We start from the raw sequence: 17,142 nt of genomic DNA, 5'->3' as shown, positions 1-17,142 counted from the left end.
ATGCCCAGCACAGAGTCCAAGGGCAAAACCCCCTGCAGACGCCGGCCCTGAACCTCTGCAACGGCGGCGCCCCCGAGCCGGGCCCCGCCGAGCCGGGCCGCGGCCTCAAGGAGGTGGCGCGCCAGGAGGAGAGCGCGCGGCTGCGGCGCGCGGAGGCCCTGCTGCCCGGGCCGTGCCCCTGCCCCTCGCCGCTGCCGCCGCTGCCCCCGGGCAAGGGGCCGCCCGCGCTCCCCGCCGCCTCGGCCGGGGCTTTCGCCGCCCCGCAGCCGGCCGGCGTCTACACCATCTTCCCGGCGGCGGGCCGGGAGCCGGGGCGGGAGCACCGCGTGGTGGCGCCCACCTTCGTGCCTTCGGTGGAGGCCTTCGACGAGCGCCCGGGGCCCATCCAGATCGCGTCGCAGGCCCGAGATGCGCGCGCCCGGGAGCGCGAGGCGGGCAGGCCCGGCGTCCTGCAGGCGCCCCCTGGGTCCCCGCGGCCACCCCCGGACCGGCCCGAGGGGCTCCGCGAGAAGAACTCGGTGATCCGCTCGCTCAAAAGGCCGCAGCCCGCCGAGGCCCCGCCGGCAAGGGCGGCGCGCGCCTCCCCGGACCCCCGGGCCTACCTCCCCACCAAAGAGCTGCTCAAGCCCGAGGTGGAGCCCAGGCCGTGCGAGCGCGCGCCCCGCGGGCCTGCCGCCAGCTCCCAGCAGTCCGCCAAGCTCTTCGGCCTGGAGCCCGGGCGGCCCGGCCCTGAACACAAGTGGAAACCTTTTGAGCTGGGCAACTTCGCCACCACGCAGATGGCCGTGCTGGCCGCCCAGCACCACCACGCCAGCCGAGCCGAGGAGGAGGCAGCCGCGGTCTCCAAAAAGGCCTACCTGGACCCCGGGGGGGCTGTGCCCCGAGCCTCGGCTGCCTGCGCCCGACCTGGAGCAGACATACACCCTGCGGCCCACGGGCCCGGGGAGGCCTCGGCCATGCAGAGCCTCATCAAGTACAGTGGTAGCTTCACCCGGGAGGCTGTGGCCGTGCGTCCCGGTGGCTGCGGCAAGAAGAGCCCCTTTGGAGGCCTGGGCACCATGAAACCGGAGCCTGTCCCCACCGCCACCAGTGCCCCTCGGGCCCAGGCCCGGCTCCCACATCCTGCAGGCCCAGCAGCAGGCGGGGGCCGGCAACTGAAGCGGGACCCTGAGAGGCCTGAGAGCGCCAAGACCTTTGGACGCGAGGGTTCTGGTGCCCAGGGTGAGGCAGAGGTGCGGCACCCGCCTGTGGGCATTGCGGTGGCCGTGGCCCGGCAGAAGGACAGTGGTGGCAATGGCCGGCTGGGGCCTGGGCTGGCAGACCAGGAGCGCTCCCTGTCCCTGAGCACCGTCAAAGGTGGGTCCCACATCCTGCCCCTCGCTTCCCTCCCTCCCGCCTACCCCTCCACCTGCCTCCTTGCACCCTGGCTCCCTCCTTCCTGGTACGGTTTGCCCTTTATCTCACTCGTGGGTTGAGGCTGTTATTTAGTTGTTCCATTATGCACATAGAAAAATGCAGAAAAGGCAGAAAAGGGGAAAAAGGACCATTGTATTTTCCAGCACTCTGAAAGAACACTTTGCTATCTTTCCCTGAGCTCATTTCCCTCAGCGATTTGCTTCTACCTGAACGTACCTAGCACACGTCGGCACCCAGGCCCCTGTGTTTTCTCCACGTGGCGGTGTGGCTCGCTGTCTCTCACTATTGCAAACTTTACGAAGTTAATTTTTAAAACGCCTTTCCTATTCGGTGGAGAGCGCGCACCGTAGTTCAGTGAACCAGTCTCCTTATGGGCATTTTAGTTTCCTTCTCCGTGTTTTCGTGTTTGGGACTCTGAGTTGAATATTCTTGTGCATTGTGCTTCCGTGATATATATATTTTTTTCCTCTTACGTCCATATTTTATTTCATTTTTTTTCTTTATTTTTTTTCTTTTTATATTCCCCATACAATTGCGACCCCCTTATTTTGACCCCAATCCCTCCCCTCCCCGCCCCCACCCCCCCCATAGAGTGTCTCTGGTTCATAGTTGTTTGTTGATTTTGATTTTCACTTTCTTATAGTTATTCTTTTTCTTGGTGCCTTATTTCTCCGTGATATTTTGAGTCATTTTCTAAGAATAGGTTTCCAGGAATAGACTCCTTTCAAGCCTGTAATTCTGAGGGAGGTAATCTGCCTTACCTGCTCACTGTTCCCATGTCTGATGTGGGCTTGGAGCGTAGCAGGTATCCCATATATGAGCAAATGCTGGATTGTGCTAGAAACGTGAGTCTTACTGTTCTTAGTGGTCTCAGCGTTTTGAGCCTCGGTGATTTTTTTTAGGTAGTTACAGGTATTACATTTCTCTTTGCAACATATGCATCCTTTTCATTTCATTTTATTTTTATTTTAAAAAAATATTTATACATACAAGAACTGGGGTACAGGCCAGAGGTGCAGGGGGTGAGAGGATTCACCAGAGATAGTGGGGATCAGAACAGGCAGACTGACTGAAATACACTGCTGAGGGGGGCGGCAGGTGAGACAGGCGAGGTCTGCTTTGCCATGTGGGCCACCTCCGTGACCGGGGATCGACCTTGTGCTGCAGTGGCTGCAGATAGCTTCATAGTGCACCCCTTGCACCACCGGGAAGTCCCCTTTTCATTTTAGATTCCTCAGAATTGTGTTCTAATAGTATTTAAATATAAGTCTGTGACTCAGTTCGGTGGGGAAGGATGGTGCATTTTTAAAAATTACTAGTGTGATTGAGTAATTTTCCAGAACTTGGTTGATTGAATGCATTTCCCTTTGTCCCTGCATATTTTGCTGTTGGTCTCCTTCCTGGGATTGTGGAAAGTTGAAATTTGTGGCATTTTTCTGGACCTGGTCTGCACAGAAGAGAGAACTCACTGTTGAGTCAGTGTCCTGCCTGCAGCTGGGCCCTGACGCTGTCCCTGACTGCTTGGGTGGGTCTACTGTACGTGGTGTGAGGCTGGTGGGCTGTGGGCAGGGCCTGGAAGACCAGGGGCCCCTTGCTCTTGTGACGTCTCACCCGTGAGCCTTGGTGTCTTCCCCGACCCTCCCAGTGTGTCCGCAGCCCCCAGCTTGCTTCTCACACTTACAGCTGTGAGTTCCGGCTTGGCCCACATCTCTGGTCCCCACACAGCCCCCTTCCCTGCACCTCCCTGGCTTTCCTCCATCAGGCTACAGAGGCATCTCGGGTACATGTCTCCTGGGCCTCTATCCCTCCTTGGTCTTACCTCCTGTGCTCACCCAAGCTGACTCTTGGGCTTCATCCTGGGTCCACAGTGTGCACCCACTGCTGTGTTCTGTCACAGCTGCTTCCTGGAATCACTGTCTCAGGCCTGCTCTCCCAGCTGAGCCCAGCAAGGGACAGGACTGTCCCACTGTGCTTCCACTGTGGCTACAGAGGCTCTTCATCCAGTCTGGGTGAGTCAGAGAAGTGATGCTTAGGGAGTGTTTGTTGAATGACTGAGTCCCCCTGGCTAGGACAGTCTGTCCACTGCCCTGGGGGGCTGGCACGAGACCTGCTGTAGTCTGGGTGGAAGTAGTGGGCAGCAGCCCTTGCTTGGAGGTGACTGGCTTATGGTGGACAAACCCTGTTGCTCGGGCAGAGATTTGAGACAGTAGACCCCTCTGGAAGGCAGAAGATCTTGGGGTCCTTTCCCTGGAAGAATGCTCATGTGACATGGTGTGGTGAATGAGTGAGAATTTGTGAGTGTGTGAGAGGGTGTGCGTGTGTATGTGTTGTGTATTTGAGAGAGAAGGTGTGTTAGTGCCAGGAGGACGTGACAGGTTTGGAATGGGACATTAGGGAGTGAGCTGAAGCTCCCTTTCTCTGTTGCAGCTGACAGTTGAAGAGTAGAAACCTGGGTTCTTTGAAAAAATCCTATAAGAAGTGGTGGTTTTCCCAAATGCTGGAGTTAGGGTTGCCTTCAGCCCAGGGCATGGTCATGGACCCAGGTTTCCCAGTGTGCTCCCGTTTTCCTGCCTCTTCCTTTGGGCAGTGAACCATCAGCTTGTTTGTTACAGGGTTCAAATTGGAGTTCTGACCCTTGCAGTCACTTGACCTTGAACAAGAGGTCTGAGCCTTCAGGGCCCCCAGTTTCTATATTTGTTACATAGCACTTATGAGGGTGGCCTCATTCCTTGATGCCAGCTGGACTAACTAACGGGCACCTAGTGGTGCTTTATAAACAGACCTGCCTGCCTTTGCTCTGCTCACATGCAGGGCCCTGGTGTCTTACCACTTACGGCAATGCCCGTGAGCCCTACATGCTCCTTGGCATACTCAGGCCTCAGGACCTTTACACTTGCTGTTCCTGCTGCAGAGCTCTCTCTCCCTGTAAATGTCCACACGAGTCCATTCATTCATTCGTTTCCCATCTGTTTGTCGAACAGCTTTCTCCGAGCTAGCATTGTGTGGGAGAGGTAGACAGCCAGGAATGGGACTGTCGCGACAAGAGACAGGTGGTGAACGACACAACAGCAGCATGTTGTGCTCTGTGCTGTGAGGGGACAGGAAAGGGAGTACAGTGGAGAAGAGGTGGTCAGGAAGGGCTTCCTGGATGAGGCAGTGTTTGGGCTGAGCTCTGATGAGGGTAACTGAATATTGCTGAGAATGGCACTCTGGGTGGAGGGAACAGTGTGTGTGACCCTGAGGGTGGGGAGGACACATGGGGCTGGAGCGCAGAGAGTCAGGACAGCCGGGACACTGGGGAGGCCATGGGGCAGACTAGCCAGGACCAGCACCAGACCAGGGGTCTGGTTCTGTGGGGCTGGTGCTCTGCAGGAAGGTCAAGTATGAGCAAGGTAGGGTAGTGGAAGGCATGCCATGTTTCTTTACAGACCAGTGGAATTTGGAGGGCATGGTTTGGGGCTCTAGCCCACATGAGCCTGGGGTGGGAGTCCCCTTGGTGGTGACAGGGCAGTAGAGAGGTGTCTGGGGCCGGAGGGCTTCAGGCACTGGTCCCTTCAGACTCCAGGGCATGAGGGCCCTTGGGGTTTCAAGAACCTGGGAGGCCAGCTCCCCCCAGGGAAGAAAGTGTGGGCATACACTGATTCCCCAGCTCAGCTGCAGGTCTCTGGGGGCCCTCACACTCAGACTGTCTTGCTGGCCCCTGATTCCTGTGGGGTTCATGAGCAGAGCTGCCTGCAGTCCTGTGTGGAGGGGCAGATGGGCTCAGCATTTCCTTTGATAGGGTAGCCGCGTTGTGCTGGAGGTGAGGGGCCCCGGGCCTGGGTCTTACCTAGCTGGCGGCGGCTGTGCCCTCCCACTGCCAGCCTCTTCTTTCTACTTCCTTCACCTGCCCGGAGCAGTACGGGGACTTGGAGATGGCAAAAATGAAGAGTGTCTGCTCAGTGTCTTTGCTGACCGCCTCTGCATGAGGGGCCTTGGCAGGTAGCACCCTCCCTCGTGGTGCCACGCCAGGAGAACAGCCGAGCTCCCTTGGCCACACGGCCTCTGGCCTGACCCCGGATGCCCTCACTGGCTTTTCTCTGCTTAATGGCGCTTGGCACTTTCCTGCTGTCCCAGCCCACCAGAACTTTTAGAACTTCTAGGCCAACTCCCAGGCTTACCTTCCGCTGCCTCTGAGAGACCCCTTCCCCATGCGAGGCTGCTGCTGTCCCTGTGTGTTTGGCCTGTTGGGGACGGGGTTGGCATGGCTGTGCCCAACCCTGGGCTCCTCTCCTTTGTTCTGAGCCTGGTGGGTTCCCTTCTTGCAGGGAAAGGGAGCAACATGCCTGAGTCTGTGGGGCTCTGTTTGTAAGTTCCAGCTTTGGGGGGAAAGGAAGGGAGAAAGGAGGGGATTGACCTGATGGCAGCCTTCCAAGTGGGTCATGACCTGCACAGGCCAGGGGCCCAAGAGGCTTGTCTCCAGAGGAATAAGATCTGTGCAGGGGATCTGGGGGTCTCCCTGAGCACCGCTCCTGAGGCTCAGGTTAGGCAGAGTGACCTGTGGTGGGGTCCTGGGCTCAGTGCCTGCCTGCTGCCCATGGCAGCCTGGGGTGGGTGAGTTGGGGGCCACCGGCGCAGCCCACCCTCTTCCTGGCAGCCCAGGGCAGTCTGCCCGAGCGTTGTTAATCTGGCCTAAACCAGGTTCTCCTTTAAGAAAAGACTCAGCCCCTTGCTGTGTGGCCTCTGCTGCCCATGGCTGCTATCTCACGTGCCCACGCCCGCCTGGGGCTGCATGCATGCACCGGTGGTTCTGGCTGGTACAGAGAACACCCAGGAAGAGGGATTGGGCGGGGCTAGCAGAGGTGGCAGGGCCAAGACAGACAGATGGTGGGGGCTCGGTGGTCATGTGCCCACCTCCGCCGTTCCTCCTCCAGTAACGGGCCGTGTGCCAGGCTGGATTTGGGGAACTGCCTTCTCTGCTCCGGGAGTAGAGAACTCCTAGAAGGTACAGCTGGACCAGAATCAGTAGAGGGTGCCCGCTGGGCACTGGGCAGGACAGAAGCTGGTGACAGCTCCCCTGTCACCCACTCCCTCCATGTGGGCAGTGGGTAGTGGTCTTTGCTTTTCTGTCTCAGTTTTGAAAAGATGAGCCGCACGTCTGCAGCAGACAGAGCCCTGGCGGCCCCCAGTGTGGTGGCCGATTCCCATGACTTAGGCTGGGCTGTTTGTGAATCGTGGCTGCTTTTCCGGATTGTGGTTTCCCCTCCATCTTGATCCACCCCCAGCCTCTGCAACGTCCCTGCCCACTAGTCCTTGGTGGCCGCGGGTACCTGTGTATTACAGCCATTTCCTTGGGGTGTGCTGGGAGGACCTTTCTTGGCACAGAAGACATCAGGTGGGGTTTGGGGGGATGCAGGTGTATCTTAAGGGAAGACGTTCCAGGGTCCAGGACTTGGAGGACTTGTTGTGGACTTATAAGTGGGGCCTTGAATCAGGGTTCGCTTCCTACTCGTTCCCCTCAGGGCATGGACGAGCTGATGAGGACTGTGGGGATGAGAGGGCGAGGCACCGGGAGGACCGGCTGCTGGGAGCACGGCTGGACCGGGACCAGGAGAAGCTACTCAGGTGAGGGCTGGCATGCCTGGGGCTTGGGAATCTTGGAGCCCCTGGGGGTGAGGGCTGACTTGGGTGACCCAGGTGGACCTGCGTGACTGCTGTAGGCCATGGCGCTGAGAGGAGGAGCCGCCCTGACCCGGGCCAGGTGGCTCCCACAGCCCCTCTCCTGGAGTGTGGGACTCCCCCATCCTAGGGAAGGCCCCAGAGCCCCTTCTTTCTGAGCCTTGACCTTCACTTTTCCATATGCTGCTCTGGACAGCATATAGGCCACCTGGGCTATTGCCTACACCTCTGTCCCTCTTCTTCCAGAGAAAGTAAGGAGCTGGCTGACCTCGCCCGTCTGCACCCTAGCAGCTGTGCTGCCAATGGCCTGAACCCCAACCTTATGGTGACCGGGGGCCCAGCGCTGGCGGGTTCGGGTCGCTGGTCTGCTGACCCTGCTGCCCACCTGGCCACTCACCCCTGGCTTCCCCGCTCCGGCAGCACATCCATGTGGCTCACTGGCCACCCCTATGGTGAGTGTGGGGCGGGCAGCTTTCCCCGGACGGCAGAAGCGGCGGGTGGGGTGGCCGGTGCTTGCTGGAGCGCGGTGCTGGCGCCGGTGCAGGGCTGGGTGGAAGGAGCCTTGTGTGGGACTCCGCGCAAGCCCTGCTTCCTGGCCCACACTCTTGCTCCCTGGAGGGCCTCAGGGCAGTAGCCCCTTGCGGCTCCACTGCTGATTCTGTTTGGGGAGGGGCACGCGCCTGCAGTCAGCGGTCTTCAGCTCAGGAGGTGGGGAATGGGGCGTGGGCAGGGGAGGAGCCGGAGTGGCTGGGGGCGGGCGTACCTCGGACCCCAAACCTGACTCCGTCCTCGGTCTCCTAGGCCTGGGCCACCCCTCTCTGCACCAGGGCATGGCTCCTGCTTTCCCACCTGGCTTGGGGGGCTCCCTGCCATCAGCCTACCAGTTCGTCAGGGACCCCCAGTCGGGCCAGCTAGTGGTCATTCCCAGCGATCACCTGCCTCACTTTGGTAAGTGGTGGCCTGATGGTGGGGTCGGGCTGCCGTGCCCTCTCCTGGTGAGACCATCCTGAAAGCTAGGGACCTCCTGCTGGGGAGCATCTGCACGTCAGAACAGGGTGGAGGCAGATGGGGACTCCGAGAGGACCTTTGACATCCTTGGTTTCTATGTGTCCTAGCCTCAGAGGGCCTTGTTTTGATGAGCTCCTACCCGGAAAGTCCACACAGAGAGCCCAGCAGGGCTGCCATGATGGGCCCAGGTCCCCTGCCATCCTTTAGGGATCCACTGGCACAGTGGGAGGAGGAGTTAGGGTTCCCTCACTATCAGCATGTTACAGCTGCAAAGCTTGGGGGCATCCCTCCTGGGGCATGCACAGGGCCCACGCGCCTGGGCAGAGGGGAGGAGGACAGGCCTCTTGGCCCCTGGGAAGCGCCCAGGACCCTGCCAAGTGCAGCTCCCTTGTGAACCTCCCCATTCTGGGCCTCAGCTTCCCTACCTATAAAGTGGGGTGATGGGGTGTCAGGTGTGGTGTGGCCTCACTGTCTGTCTTGCGCCTAGCGGAGCTGATGGAACGGGCTGCCGTGCCGCCACTCTGGCCTGCCCTGTACCCACCAGGCCGCAGCCCCCTGCACCATGCCCAGCAGCTGCAGCTCTTCTCCCAGCAGCACTTTCTGCGCCAGCAGGAGTTCCTGTACCTGCAGCAGCAGGCAGCCCAGGCCCTGGAGCTGCAGAGGAGCGCCCAGCTGGTGGTGAGTCGGGGTAGGGGCCAGTGTGGGGGGAGAGAGACCACACAGTGCTCCCAGAGTCCCCGTGCATCGTGAAGCAGACCAGGCAACAAGCAGAACATCAGTGGCAGACAGACAGGGATGAAAACAAGAGTGGCCAGTGGTCAGGGGAGGTTTCCTGGAGGAGGTGGTCTCTGAGCAGAGACCTGAAGGAGTCAACTGAGCACGAGCCCTGCGGGCAAGGCGGGAGCAGTGTGAGCCAGGGGCAGAGAGAGATGTAGGTTAGCAGAGGTGGGGTGTAGGGAGCAGTAGGAGAACCGTGGCAGGAGCGGTGACCTTGTGGGTAGGGGTGCGTTGGAGTGAGCACTGAACAGGATCCCAGCGGGCCCCTGCTGTGCCTGAGAAAACTGCCACTGGGTAGAACCTCTTGGGTCCGCACTGGCCTCTTGGGTCGCCCAGTCCTACAAGACAGGAGATGCCAGGACTCTGTGTAGGTAGATTCTCTTAAGCCACAGTCCTCCTGCCTCCTGAGGGGCCTCTGGGACATGTGTTCTCAGCTCAGCCTCATCCTTCCCCATCATGCACCAGATGCCCCAGAGGCGTCACTGAGGCGGCACGTGCAGCAAGCCAGTGCCCTGGGTTTGAACTTGGGCTCTGTCATGCCTGACCGTGTGCCCTTGGGCTTTAAGTTTCCTTCTTTGGCAAATGAAGACACTAGTAATTTCTGTCATTGGGCAGTTGGTGAGATTTGATGGTCTTGAGTGACGGATACTTGGAGCATTTCTTCCTGGCGGTTTGTGTGCTGACTCCCTGTTCCCTGGGGACCACTGGCTGTCCTTTAGCCAGCTCCCTTCCCTGCCCTTAAGAGTCATCAAAGGCAGGAACAAGCTTCCCCTACCCTCTCTGATGTGGTTTGAACCCAAAATGTGTTAATGTAGGAAGGTACCATTAGTAGTGAGCTCCCTGTGAGGGTCGCTCCCCCAGAGCTGTGATGGGGCTGGGGTGGGGTGGCTTTTTCATCTTTAGGAGTCTCTGTGCTGGCCCCCTTCATCCTGACTGTGAGGGTCTCACTGGGGCCAGGGTCTGGATTGGAAGTCCCCTACAGCCCAGGGAGGGCTGGAGCTTTTGACCACCAAGAAGCCCCCTCCCTGCCCCCATCTGGAGTTCTACAAGGAACGCTGTGCTTGTTACACGCGTGCCACAATGGAATGTCCATCTCGGGCTGGGAGGGTGGGCAGCCTGCACCTGGACCCTGCCTGAGGGTCTCTGCAGGCTGGGGGCCTCTGGGGACTAGACAGCTGCTGGGTGATGGCTGCAGCCAGGCTGACCCTGCCTGCTGGTCCTCTCCCCAGCAGGAGCGGCTGAAGGCCCAGGAGCACCGAGCTGAGATGGAGGAGAAGGCCAGCAAGCGGGGCCTGGAGGCCACAAGCAAGGCTGGTTTGGCTGCTGCCGGCCCTGGACTTCTGCCTCGGAAGCCCCCTGGCCTGTCCACTGGCCCTGTGGGCGCCTATGGCAAGGCTGTGAGCCCCCCGCCATCTCCTCGAGCTTCCCCTGTGACTGCCCTGAAGGCCAAGGTCATCCAGAAGTTGGAGGATGTGACCAAGCCGCCCACCTATGCCTATCCTGCCACGCCTAGTTCCCATCCCTCCAGTCCGCCACCTGCCTCTCCACCACCCACCCCTGGAATTGCCCGCAAGGAGGAGGCACCTGAGAATGTTGTGGAGAAGAAGGAATTAGAGAAGGAAGCCCCCACCCCCTTCCAGGCCCTGTTCTCCGGTAAGTGGGTTGGTTGAGGTTCTTGGAGGCCAGGTGCTGCCTCGCCTCAGTTTTTCCCAATCTTCAGTCAGCTCTGGTTCTGGCTGCCAGTTCATTCATTCATTCATTCGTTCCTTCTGTTTCTGTGGAGCCCCTGCGGTGTTCTGGGCCTGCTGCCAGTCCCTGGAATGCTTGCGTGAGCAGGCAGCCAGACAAGGTCTGGCTCTACCCCTCCTCAGTAGTAGCATCAGAGAATGGATGTAACATTAGAACTTGTTCTCAGCGCTAAGGAAAATCAGGCCTGTAAAATACTCAGTACTCCTCCTGGCACGTTCTCGGTGCCATTTAGCAGTTCCAGGACACCTGCTCTGGGCGGGGCCCCTTACCCCGTGTGCTGCAAACACCCAGAGCTGGTCCTATGTGGAGCAGGTGGCCTGGTTGGGGTCTGAGGCTTGTGTGCCCCCCTGCCCATTGGCTGTTGAGTGTGAGCTTGTGCTGGGGAAGACGAGTTGAATTCAGTTTACTCCAGAATGCTGTATGATTTGGGGCAGTGCTAATGTTAAGTGCTGAGCATGTGCTGAGCCCCGGGGGGTGCACCATGTGTCTGTCTCTGCCCGCTCTGTTGGAGCCAGGGACACTGCAGAGAGTAACCACACACCATCCCTGCTCTCAGGAAAGTTACCTGGAAGGTAGGATTCAGAGTAAAAAGGAAGGGGGGCAGCAGTACATTACTGTTATTTTTTTGACCAGCTTGGGTATCCCATTTCTGATTTAGTGGGCCAGGCGGATTCTTTTGGGGTGGAGGCCAGAGATGGCACAGGCTGGGTGAAGACTGCTTGAGGTGATAGTATGTGTTTGCTTCTGGTCCAGCCTTGTGCTGGGGGCTGAGAGGGGAGGGGCTGGAGAAAGAGCTGACTGTGGTTTTGGCCCTTGGGACAGAATGGTGGTCTTTTCTTCCCTCTGGCGTCTGTCCCGGATGTTCAGGGAGCCACCCTGTAGAGGTCTTAGCTGCAGGCCAGCTGAGCGGAGGATGGCCATGTAGGTCTCTGTCCTGGCTGGTTGGTAGGTGTTGATGGGGACACAGGGGATCTCAGATTGGCTGGAGAGAGGGCCCTCACTGACTGCTATGTCCCTGGCAGATATCACCCCCCGGTACTCGTTTCAAGCCCTGCCGCCACACTATGGGAGACCGTACCCGTTCCTGCTGCAGCCCACAGCAGCTGCTGATGCCGATGGCCTGGCCCCTGATGTGCCGCTGCAGGCTGATGGACCTGAGCGCCTGGCGCTTTCTCCTGAAGACAAACCCCTCCGCTTGTCCCCCTCCAAAATCCCCGAGCCAGTGCGGGAGGGCCCAGATGAAGAGCCTCTGCCTGAACGGGAGGTGAAGGCGGAGGTGGAAGACATGGACGAAGGCCCTTCGGAGCTGCCTTCCCACGAGTCGCCACTGCCACTGCCTCCCGAGGAAGCTCTGGCAGCGCCAAGCCCCGTGGGCAGCTGTGGAGGTGGGCTGCTGGAGGCCCAGGCACTGAGCGCCAGCCAGAGGGGTACAGAACCCTCCGGGTGCTCGGACTTCGTTGAGGGACCTGAGGCACAGGTTGATTCTCCGGGCCGGACAGAATCCTGTGTGGTGGCCCCGGACCTAGGGGGGCAACTGACGCCGGAGACACTGGTTGAGGCTAAGGAGGAGCCCGTGGAGGTGCCCGTGGCTGTGCCTGTGCCCCTGCCTGAGGCTGTGCCTGAGGAAGGCCTGGCTCAGGCGACCCCGAGCGAGCCCCGGCCCAGCCTCGAAATGACAGACTGTGATGTGTCTGCCGAGGACGCGGAGTGTCTCAGCTTGGAGGCCCAGGAGGCCACACCTGTGCCCAGCAGCACCTGCTTCCTGGAAGACGCGGTCACTGACCAGTTCCTGCCTGGCCTGGAGGACCCGCTGGCTGGTATGAATGCTCTGGCGGCGGCTGCGGAGCTGCCCCAGGCCAGGCCTCTGTCCTCCCCGGGCACTGGAGCCCAAGCCCTGGAGAAGCTGGGGACTGCGCAGAGCCTGGCCCTGGAGCAGAGCTTCCTGCATGGCATCACCCTGCTGAGTGAGATTGCGGAGCTGGAGCTGGAGAAGAGGAGCCAGGAGGTGGGAGGTGAGCCAGGTGGACAAGTAGTTCTTCTAGGGGATTAAGAAAACATTTTTTGTAAGACTTCTCGAAGTCTGGAAAATCCCAGGGTGTGGTTTGTTCATGACCATTTTTTAAAAACTGTGGCAAAACACACATAACGTAAAAATTAACATCTTAATCGTTTGAGTATGCACTTTGGTGGTGTTATACATTCTTGGTGCCACAAATCTTTGAATTTTTTAGTCGTAAACTTGTCCCTGTTCTGTCAGTGGTATGTTTGGTAGTAGCAGGATTGTTTGGGTTACAATGGACTGAAAATTTCATTAGAGCTGGCTTAGGTCTCCTGCCACACTTCCCTGAACACACCTGATCTTGTCTGACTGGCTTAGGAAAAGGCAGGGGAAATTGATTGGTTCATGGAACCAAAGTCCAACAGAAATTAGGTAATAGTTTCCGGTATGGCTGAATCTAGGCACATTCAAGTCATCTGGGGTGTCTTTTCATCTGCATCCCCTTCTCTCTCTACTCTTTCCTTCTGTTTCACTTTCCTCTCTGTTGACTTCTTTCAAGACAGGCCTACTGTCTTGTGGGGGGTCACCAAGATGTCCTGGCCCATGGGCCTGCCTGGCACACTCCCCAAAAGAGGCCACTTCTTTTCCTGGTAGCTCTGGCACTGTCATTAGGGTTCATGCATTTTGTAGAAGCAAATCCTGTCGTCCAGGAGATGGCATGGACTGGGCCGATCATGCCAATCCCTTGATGGAGTGAGGGGGACGTGTCACCTTCAGGGAGTAGGCAAATGTGGTCTTCCAGAGGGAACAGGATGCCTTCAGCAGAAAGGGCTGTGAATTCTGAGCTGACACAAGAGCCCTGATGTTGAATGTAGAAAATGGAGGTGTCCCAGTCAGGGTGAGGATGGCCTGCAGGTCAGGCACCGCCTCACCACCTTGTGCTCACCCCAGAGCTGGTTGGGAGGAGAGCCTCCAAGGCAGCTGCAGAAGAGATCATAGTGGCCATTTCCAGTGTTACGGCGTATTTTTTCTAGAACTTTTTCACAAATACACATGTATTTCTAAAATTAAGTTCATTTTGTGAAGTGTTCTGCCATCTGCCTCTTTGATTTAGTATAGTCTTGATCAAACATTTCTCAAAGCTGTGTGTTTTCAAAATTTTTTTTTTCGAGGGACTGCCCAGTTTTCTGTCCAGTGGAGCCCTCGGCCTTCGGTGATCCAACCCTGCATCATCAAGCATTTCCGTTTGTCTTTTTACTCTTTTCTTGCTTTTAAAAATAATGTGATGATTACCTTTGAAAAAAAATCATCATCCACACCTCGGGGGTATATATTCCCAGGGTTAGAATTGCTAGGTTGAAGCAAGGCCACATTTTTAAGGCTTTTTCATTGCTGTGGGCAGTTGGCCCTGGGAACTTTGGCAGATGGCGCCCCCTTTCGAGAGATGCGGGGAGGGGGGGGTGAGAGCATTCACCAGAGCCAGAGCGGGGAGCAGAGCAGGCAGAAGGACCGAAGTACACTGCTGAGGGGAGCAGCGGGCGAGACAGGAGAGGTCTGCCGGGCCATGTGGGTCAGCTCCCTGGCTGGCCAGGAATGGAACTCTTGCTGCAGTGGCTGCGGATTGCTTCATAGTGCGGTGCTTAACCTCCTGTTAAGCACCAGGGAGGCCCCCAGGCATCTATTATTTTAAAGTTCATGCTTTTCTTCTCCCATTTCAGTAGTTTGGCACAAGATAATTTTCTTTTTCAGGAAAAAATGAAGACCCCCTTGATCTTACTGACTGGTGGCTGGTTTTCCTTGGGGGCTGCAAAGGGCCAGAGGGCACTGGGAAGGAGGGAGCTAAGGGCAGGTTGCCCAGTGTGGGGACTACAGCTCACCCTCATCCGTTTTTGCACTTTTGGCCCATTTTCTGTCTCTGACTTGTTTGGTATTAACAGGATTCTTTGGTTTGCAAAGGACAGAAATTCTCTGGCCCTATGTTCTGTCATTCAACAACAACTTAGTGCCTCCTCGTGCCCGGCGAGGCTGTCCATGGGCAGGTGATGACAGGTGGTGCGTGGGCACAGTGGGAGGGGACAGGGCCGAAGTGGAAAGAGTGTGCTTTTATGGGGATGGCCAGGGAAGCCCCTCTTGATAAGGAGACCTGAGGAAGGTGAGGGAGGAAGGTGCAAGGAACAACAGGTACAAGGACCGGGTTGGAGTAGGAAAGAGGAAGGAGGGGCAGAAGAGGGTGGCCAGGAAGTTGGAGGCATCAGGGCAGCAGACCTGGGGCCTTTGACTTGAAATGAAACCATTGGAAAGTGGTTTGGGGTTGGATGATAGAATCAGTTAATTAGGGTCATTTGGGGGCCGTGTGGAGGGGGGTGGGCAGGGCAAGGATCAAGGTGGGGTGCGGAGGGGCTGCAAGGTGAGAACCAGGCCAGTTCCAGTGGAAATTACAGTAGAGCCAGCAGAGCTCGCCCAGCTCAAATCCAATTTCTTACTAAGAGTTAGAAATCGCAACTGGATTTGCTGATTTCTGAGCTGGGGAAAACTGGGAGGAATGGGTTTGGGGTGAAGCTCAGCAGTGGGCCTGGGGTGTGTGGCACAGCTGGATCTGCCACTCAGGCTGGGTTGGGGCTGGAAAGTGCACTTGGAGGCACCACTTTGCAGGAGTGTGTGGCCCATGGGGAAAGGAGGTGCCTGGGGGAGGCTGCCTGTCCCTTCAGTGGCTGGTGGAATACTGAGCATCAGCCCCCAGTCTCCAGTCAGAGCCAGCGTGAATGGCCCCGGGTGGCACAGCAGCTCCCAGTCTCCTGGGCCCAATTAGAACTTCTCCCACGGCCCACGCCACTTCTGGGAGCTGCCAGCCCTACCGCTTCCTCCCACCACCACAATTGTGAGTGGACTGGGTGACCCTGGCGTGGCCCCATCCCTCCCCCTCTCCCTCCTGCTCCTCTGGGCCTTCTGCCTCTGTGACTGACACCTGGTTCCGTGGATTCTAGTGCTGATCTGGCTCCTGGTTCTGGGTCACCTCTGCACGGGTAAAGTCACAAGGCTGGTGTATTTGCTAGGGCTGTGCTCACCAATATCGCAGTTTGTGGGGCTTAAATGACAGAAATACATTGCTCCCCACGCTGGAGGCCGGCAGTCTGAGATCCTGGTGTTGGCAGGGCTGGTTTCTCTCTCCTTGGTGTGTAGCTGGCTGACTTCTGTGTGTCCTCGTGTGCTTGTCCCTGTGTGCAAGCTGCCCCTTGGGTGTCTCTTGCTGTCACTCCTCTTCTTACAAGGACACCAGTCATATGGGGCTAGGGCCTATTCGAATGACCTCACTTTACGTTGATTACATCTCTTAAGACACTCTTTCCAACCAGGTCACATTCTGAGGCGGTAGAGTTAGGACTGCAACTTGTGGATTTGTGGGGGGACACAATTCAGCCTCTAGCAGCTGAGTAGAGGTGCTCACTCAGGCTACCTTGTCAAGTTGTGAGAACGTTAGCAGCCTCCAGGTTTCTGGAGGCTGATGGTCACACTGTGGTCTCCTCCTGTCTCCCATCAACTAAGAACTTACGGCTCTGAGGAACCTGGAAGGGATGGGCCACACGACCTCAGTATAATACCGGCCCTTCTGAGCTGATGGGGCTCACCTCTTTGCAGCCTCAGTTTCCCTAAGAATGTAGAAGAGTAGAACCAGTATTTGCTGCTGCAGGGGCTGTGGTTGTCACAGCTTGAGGGGAGCACTACTGCCATCTAGTGGGAGAAGGGCGGATGCTACTAACACCCTACAACAGAGGACGAGCAGCCCAGTGTGAGCTGTGCCAAGGTTGAGAATCCCAGGCCCATGTGCTATTATTATTTGTTGATTTTATATAACTTTACACATTGATAGTAAAGAATATGTTTTTTGCCTCAAGTACATGCGGAGTATTCACAAAAATGGATCATGTATTAGATTCAAAGAAAACGTTGATTACAGAATTTAAACGCATGGTAATTTGGTGGAGATTACTGGGATACAGGCCCTCCTGTGCCACTGCTGAGGTTCTGAATTGGGACAGCCCTTCTTAAGAGCAGTTGGAATATTTATCAAGAAGATAAATGCGCACATCTTGATTACATTAATCGCCCTTGTAGTGAATCTTCACACGTCCCAGCTGGGTGCCTGTCTGTCCACTACAAGTTAAAAAAACACTTGGAGAAAGAGCCCAGTGCCATCAGTAGGGGATTATTTAGATAAGTTAAAACTCATTAATGCAAGAAGATTCTAGGCTGTTACTAGATTTGACTTTATAAAATAGCTGATATTCTAGAGTTTTTGACCTACACAAATGATGATCATTTTAAGGTTCAAGCTAATAATTTGACTGATACAGATCTTTGTAATGTGCTAATGTGAAAAGATGTTAAATAGGAAGAAAACAAAATATGCTGTGATGTGTTGACCATTTTTATAAAGGCATATCTGTATGTTATGTGTGTTTGAATATGCATAGATGTTTCTGGAACCATTTGTCAGTCACTATCAACTTGTCCAGGGGCCTTGTCAGGGGAACCCG

At 56.9% G+C, this 17,142-nt stretch overlaps 1 protein-coding gene across 1 annotated transcript in view; it reads left to right on the top strand.

The window, feature by feature from the left end:
• TNRC18 (trinucleotide repeat containing 18) overlaps positions 1-17,142 on the top strand; it is a 79,742-nt gene that overhangs the window by 23,045 nt on the left and 39,555 nt on the right. The window contains 7 exon segments of the mRNA XM_037507074.2: positions 9-1,356; positions 6,918-7,020; positions 7,321-7,526; positions 7,876-8,022; positions 8,570-8,760; positions 10,089-10,512; positions 11,631-12,620. Of these exon segments, the coding sequence (XP_037362971.1) occupies positions 9-1,356; positions 6,918-7,020; positions 7,321-7,526; positions 7,876-8,022; positions 8,570-8,760; positions 10,089-10,512; positions 11,631-12,620 (3,409 nt within the window).

The sequence above is a fragment of the Talpa occidentalis genome, unplaced genomic scaffold (assembly GCF_014898055.3).
Source record: "Talpa occidentalis isolate TD23 unplaced genomic scaffold, MPIMG_talOcc4v2.1 talOcc4.12, whole genome shotgun sequence".
In the NCBI taxonomy this organism is placed as follows: Eukaryota; Metazoa; Chordata; class Mammalia; order Eulipotyphla; family Talpidae; genus Talpa; species Talpa occidentalis.
The sequence above is the reverse complement of the archived record's forward strand: the minus strand, read 5'-3'. Positions and strand labels throughout refer to the sequence as shown.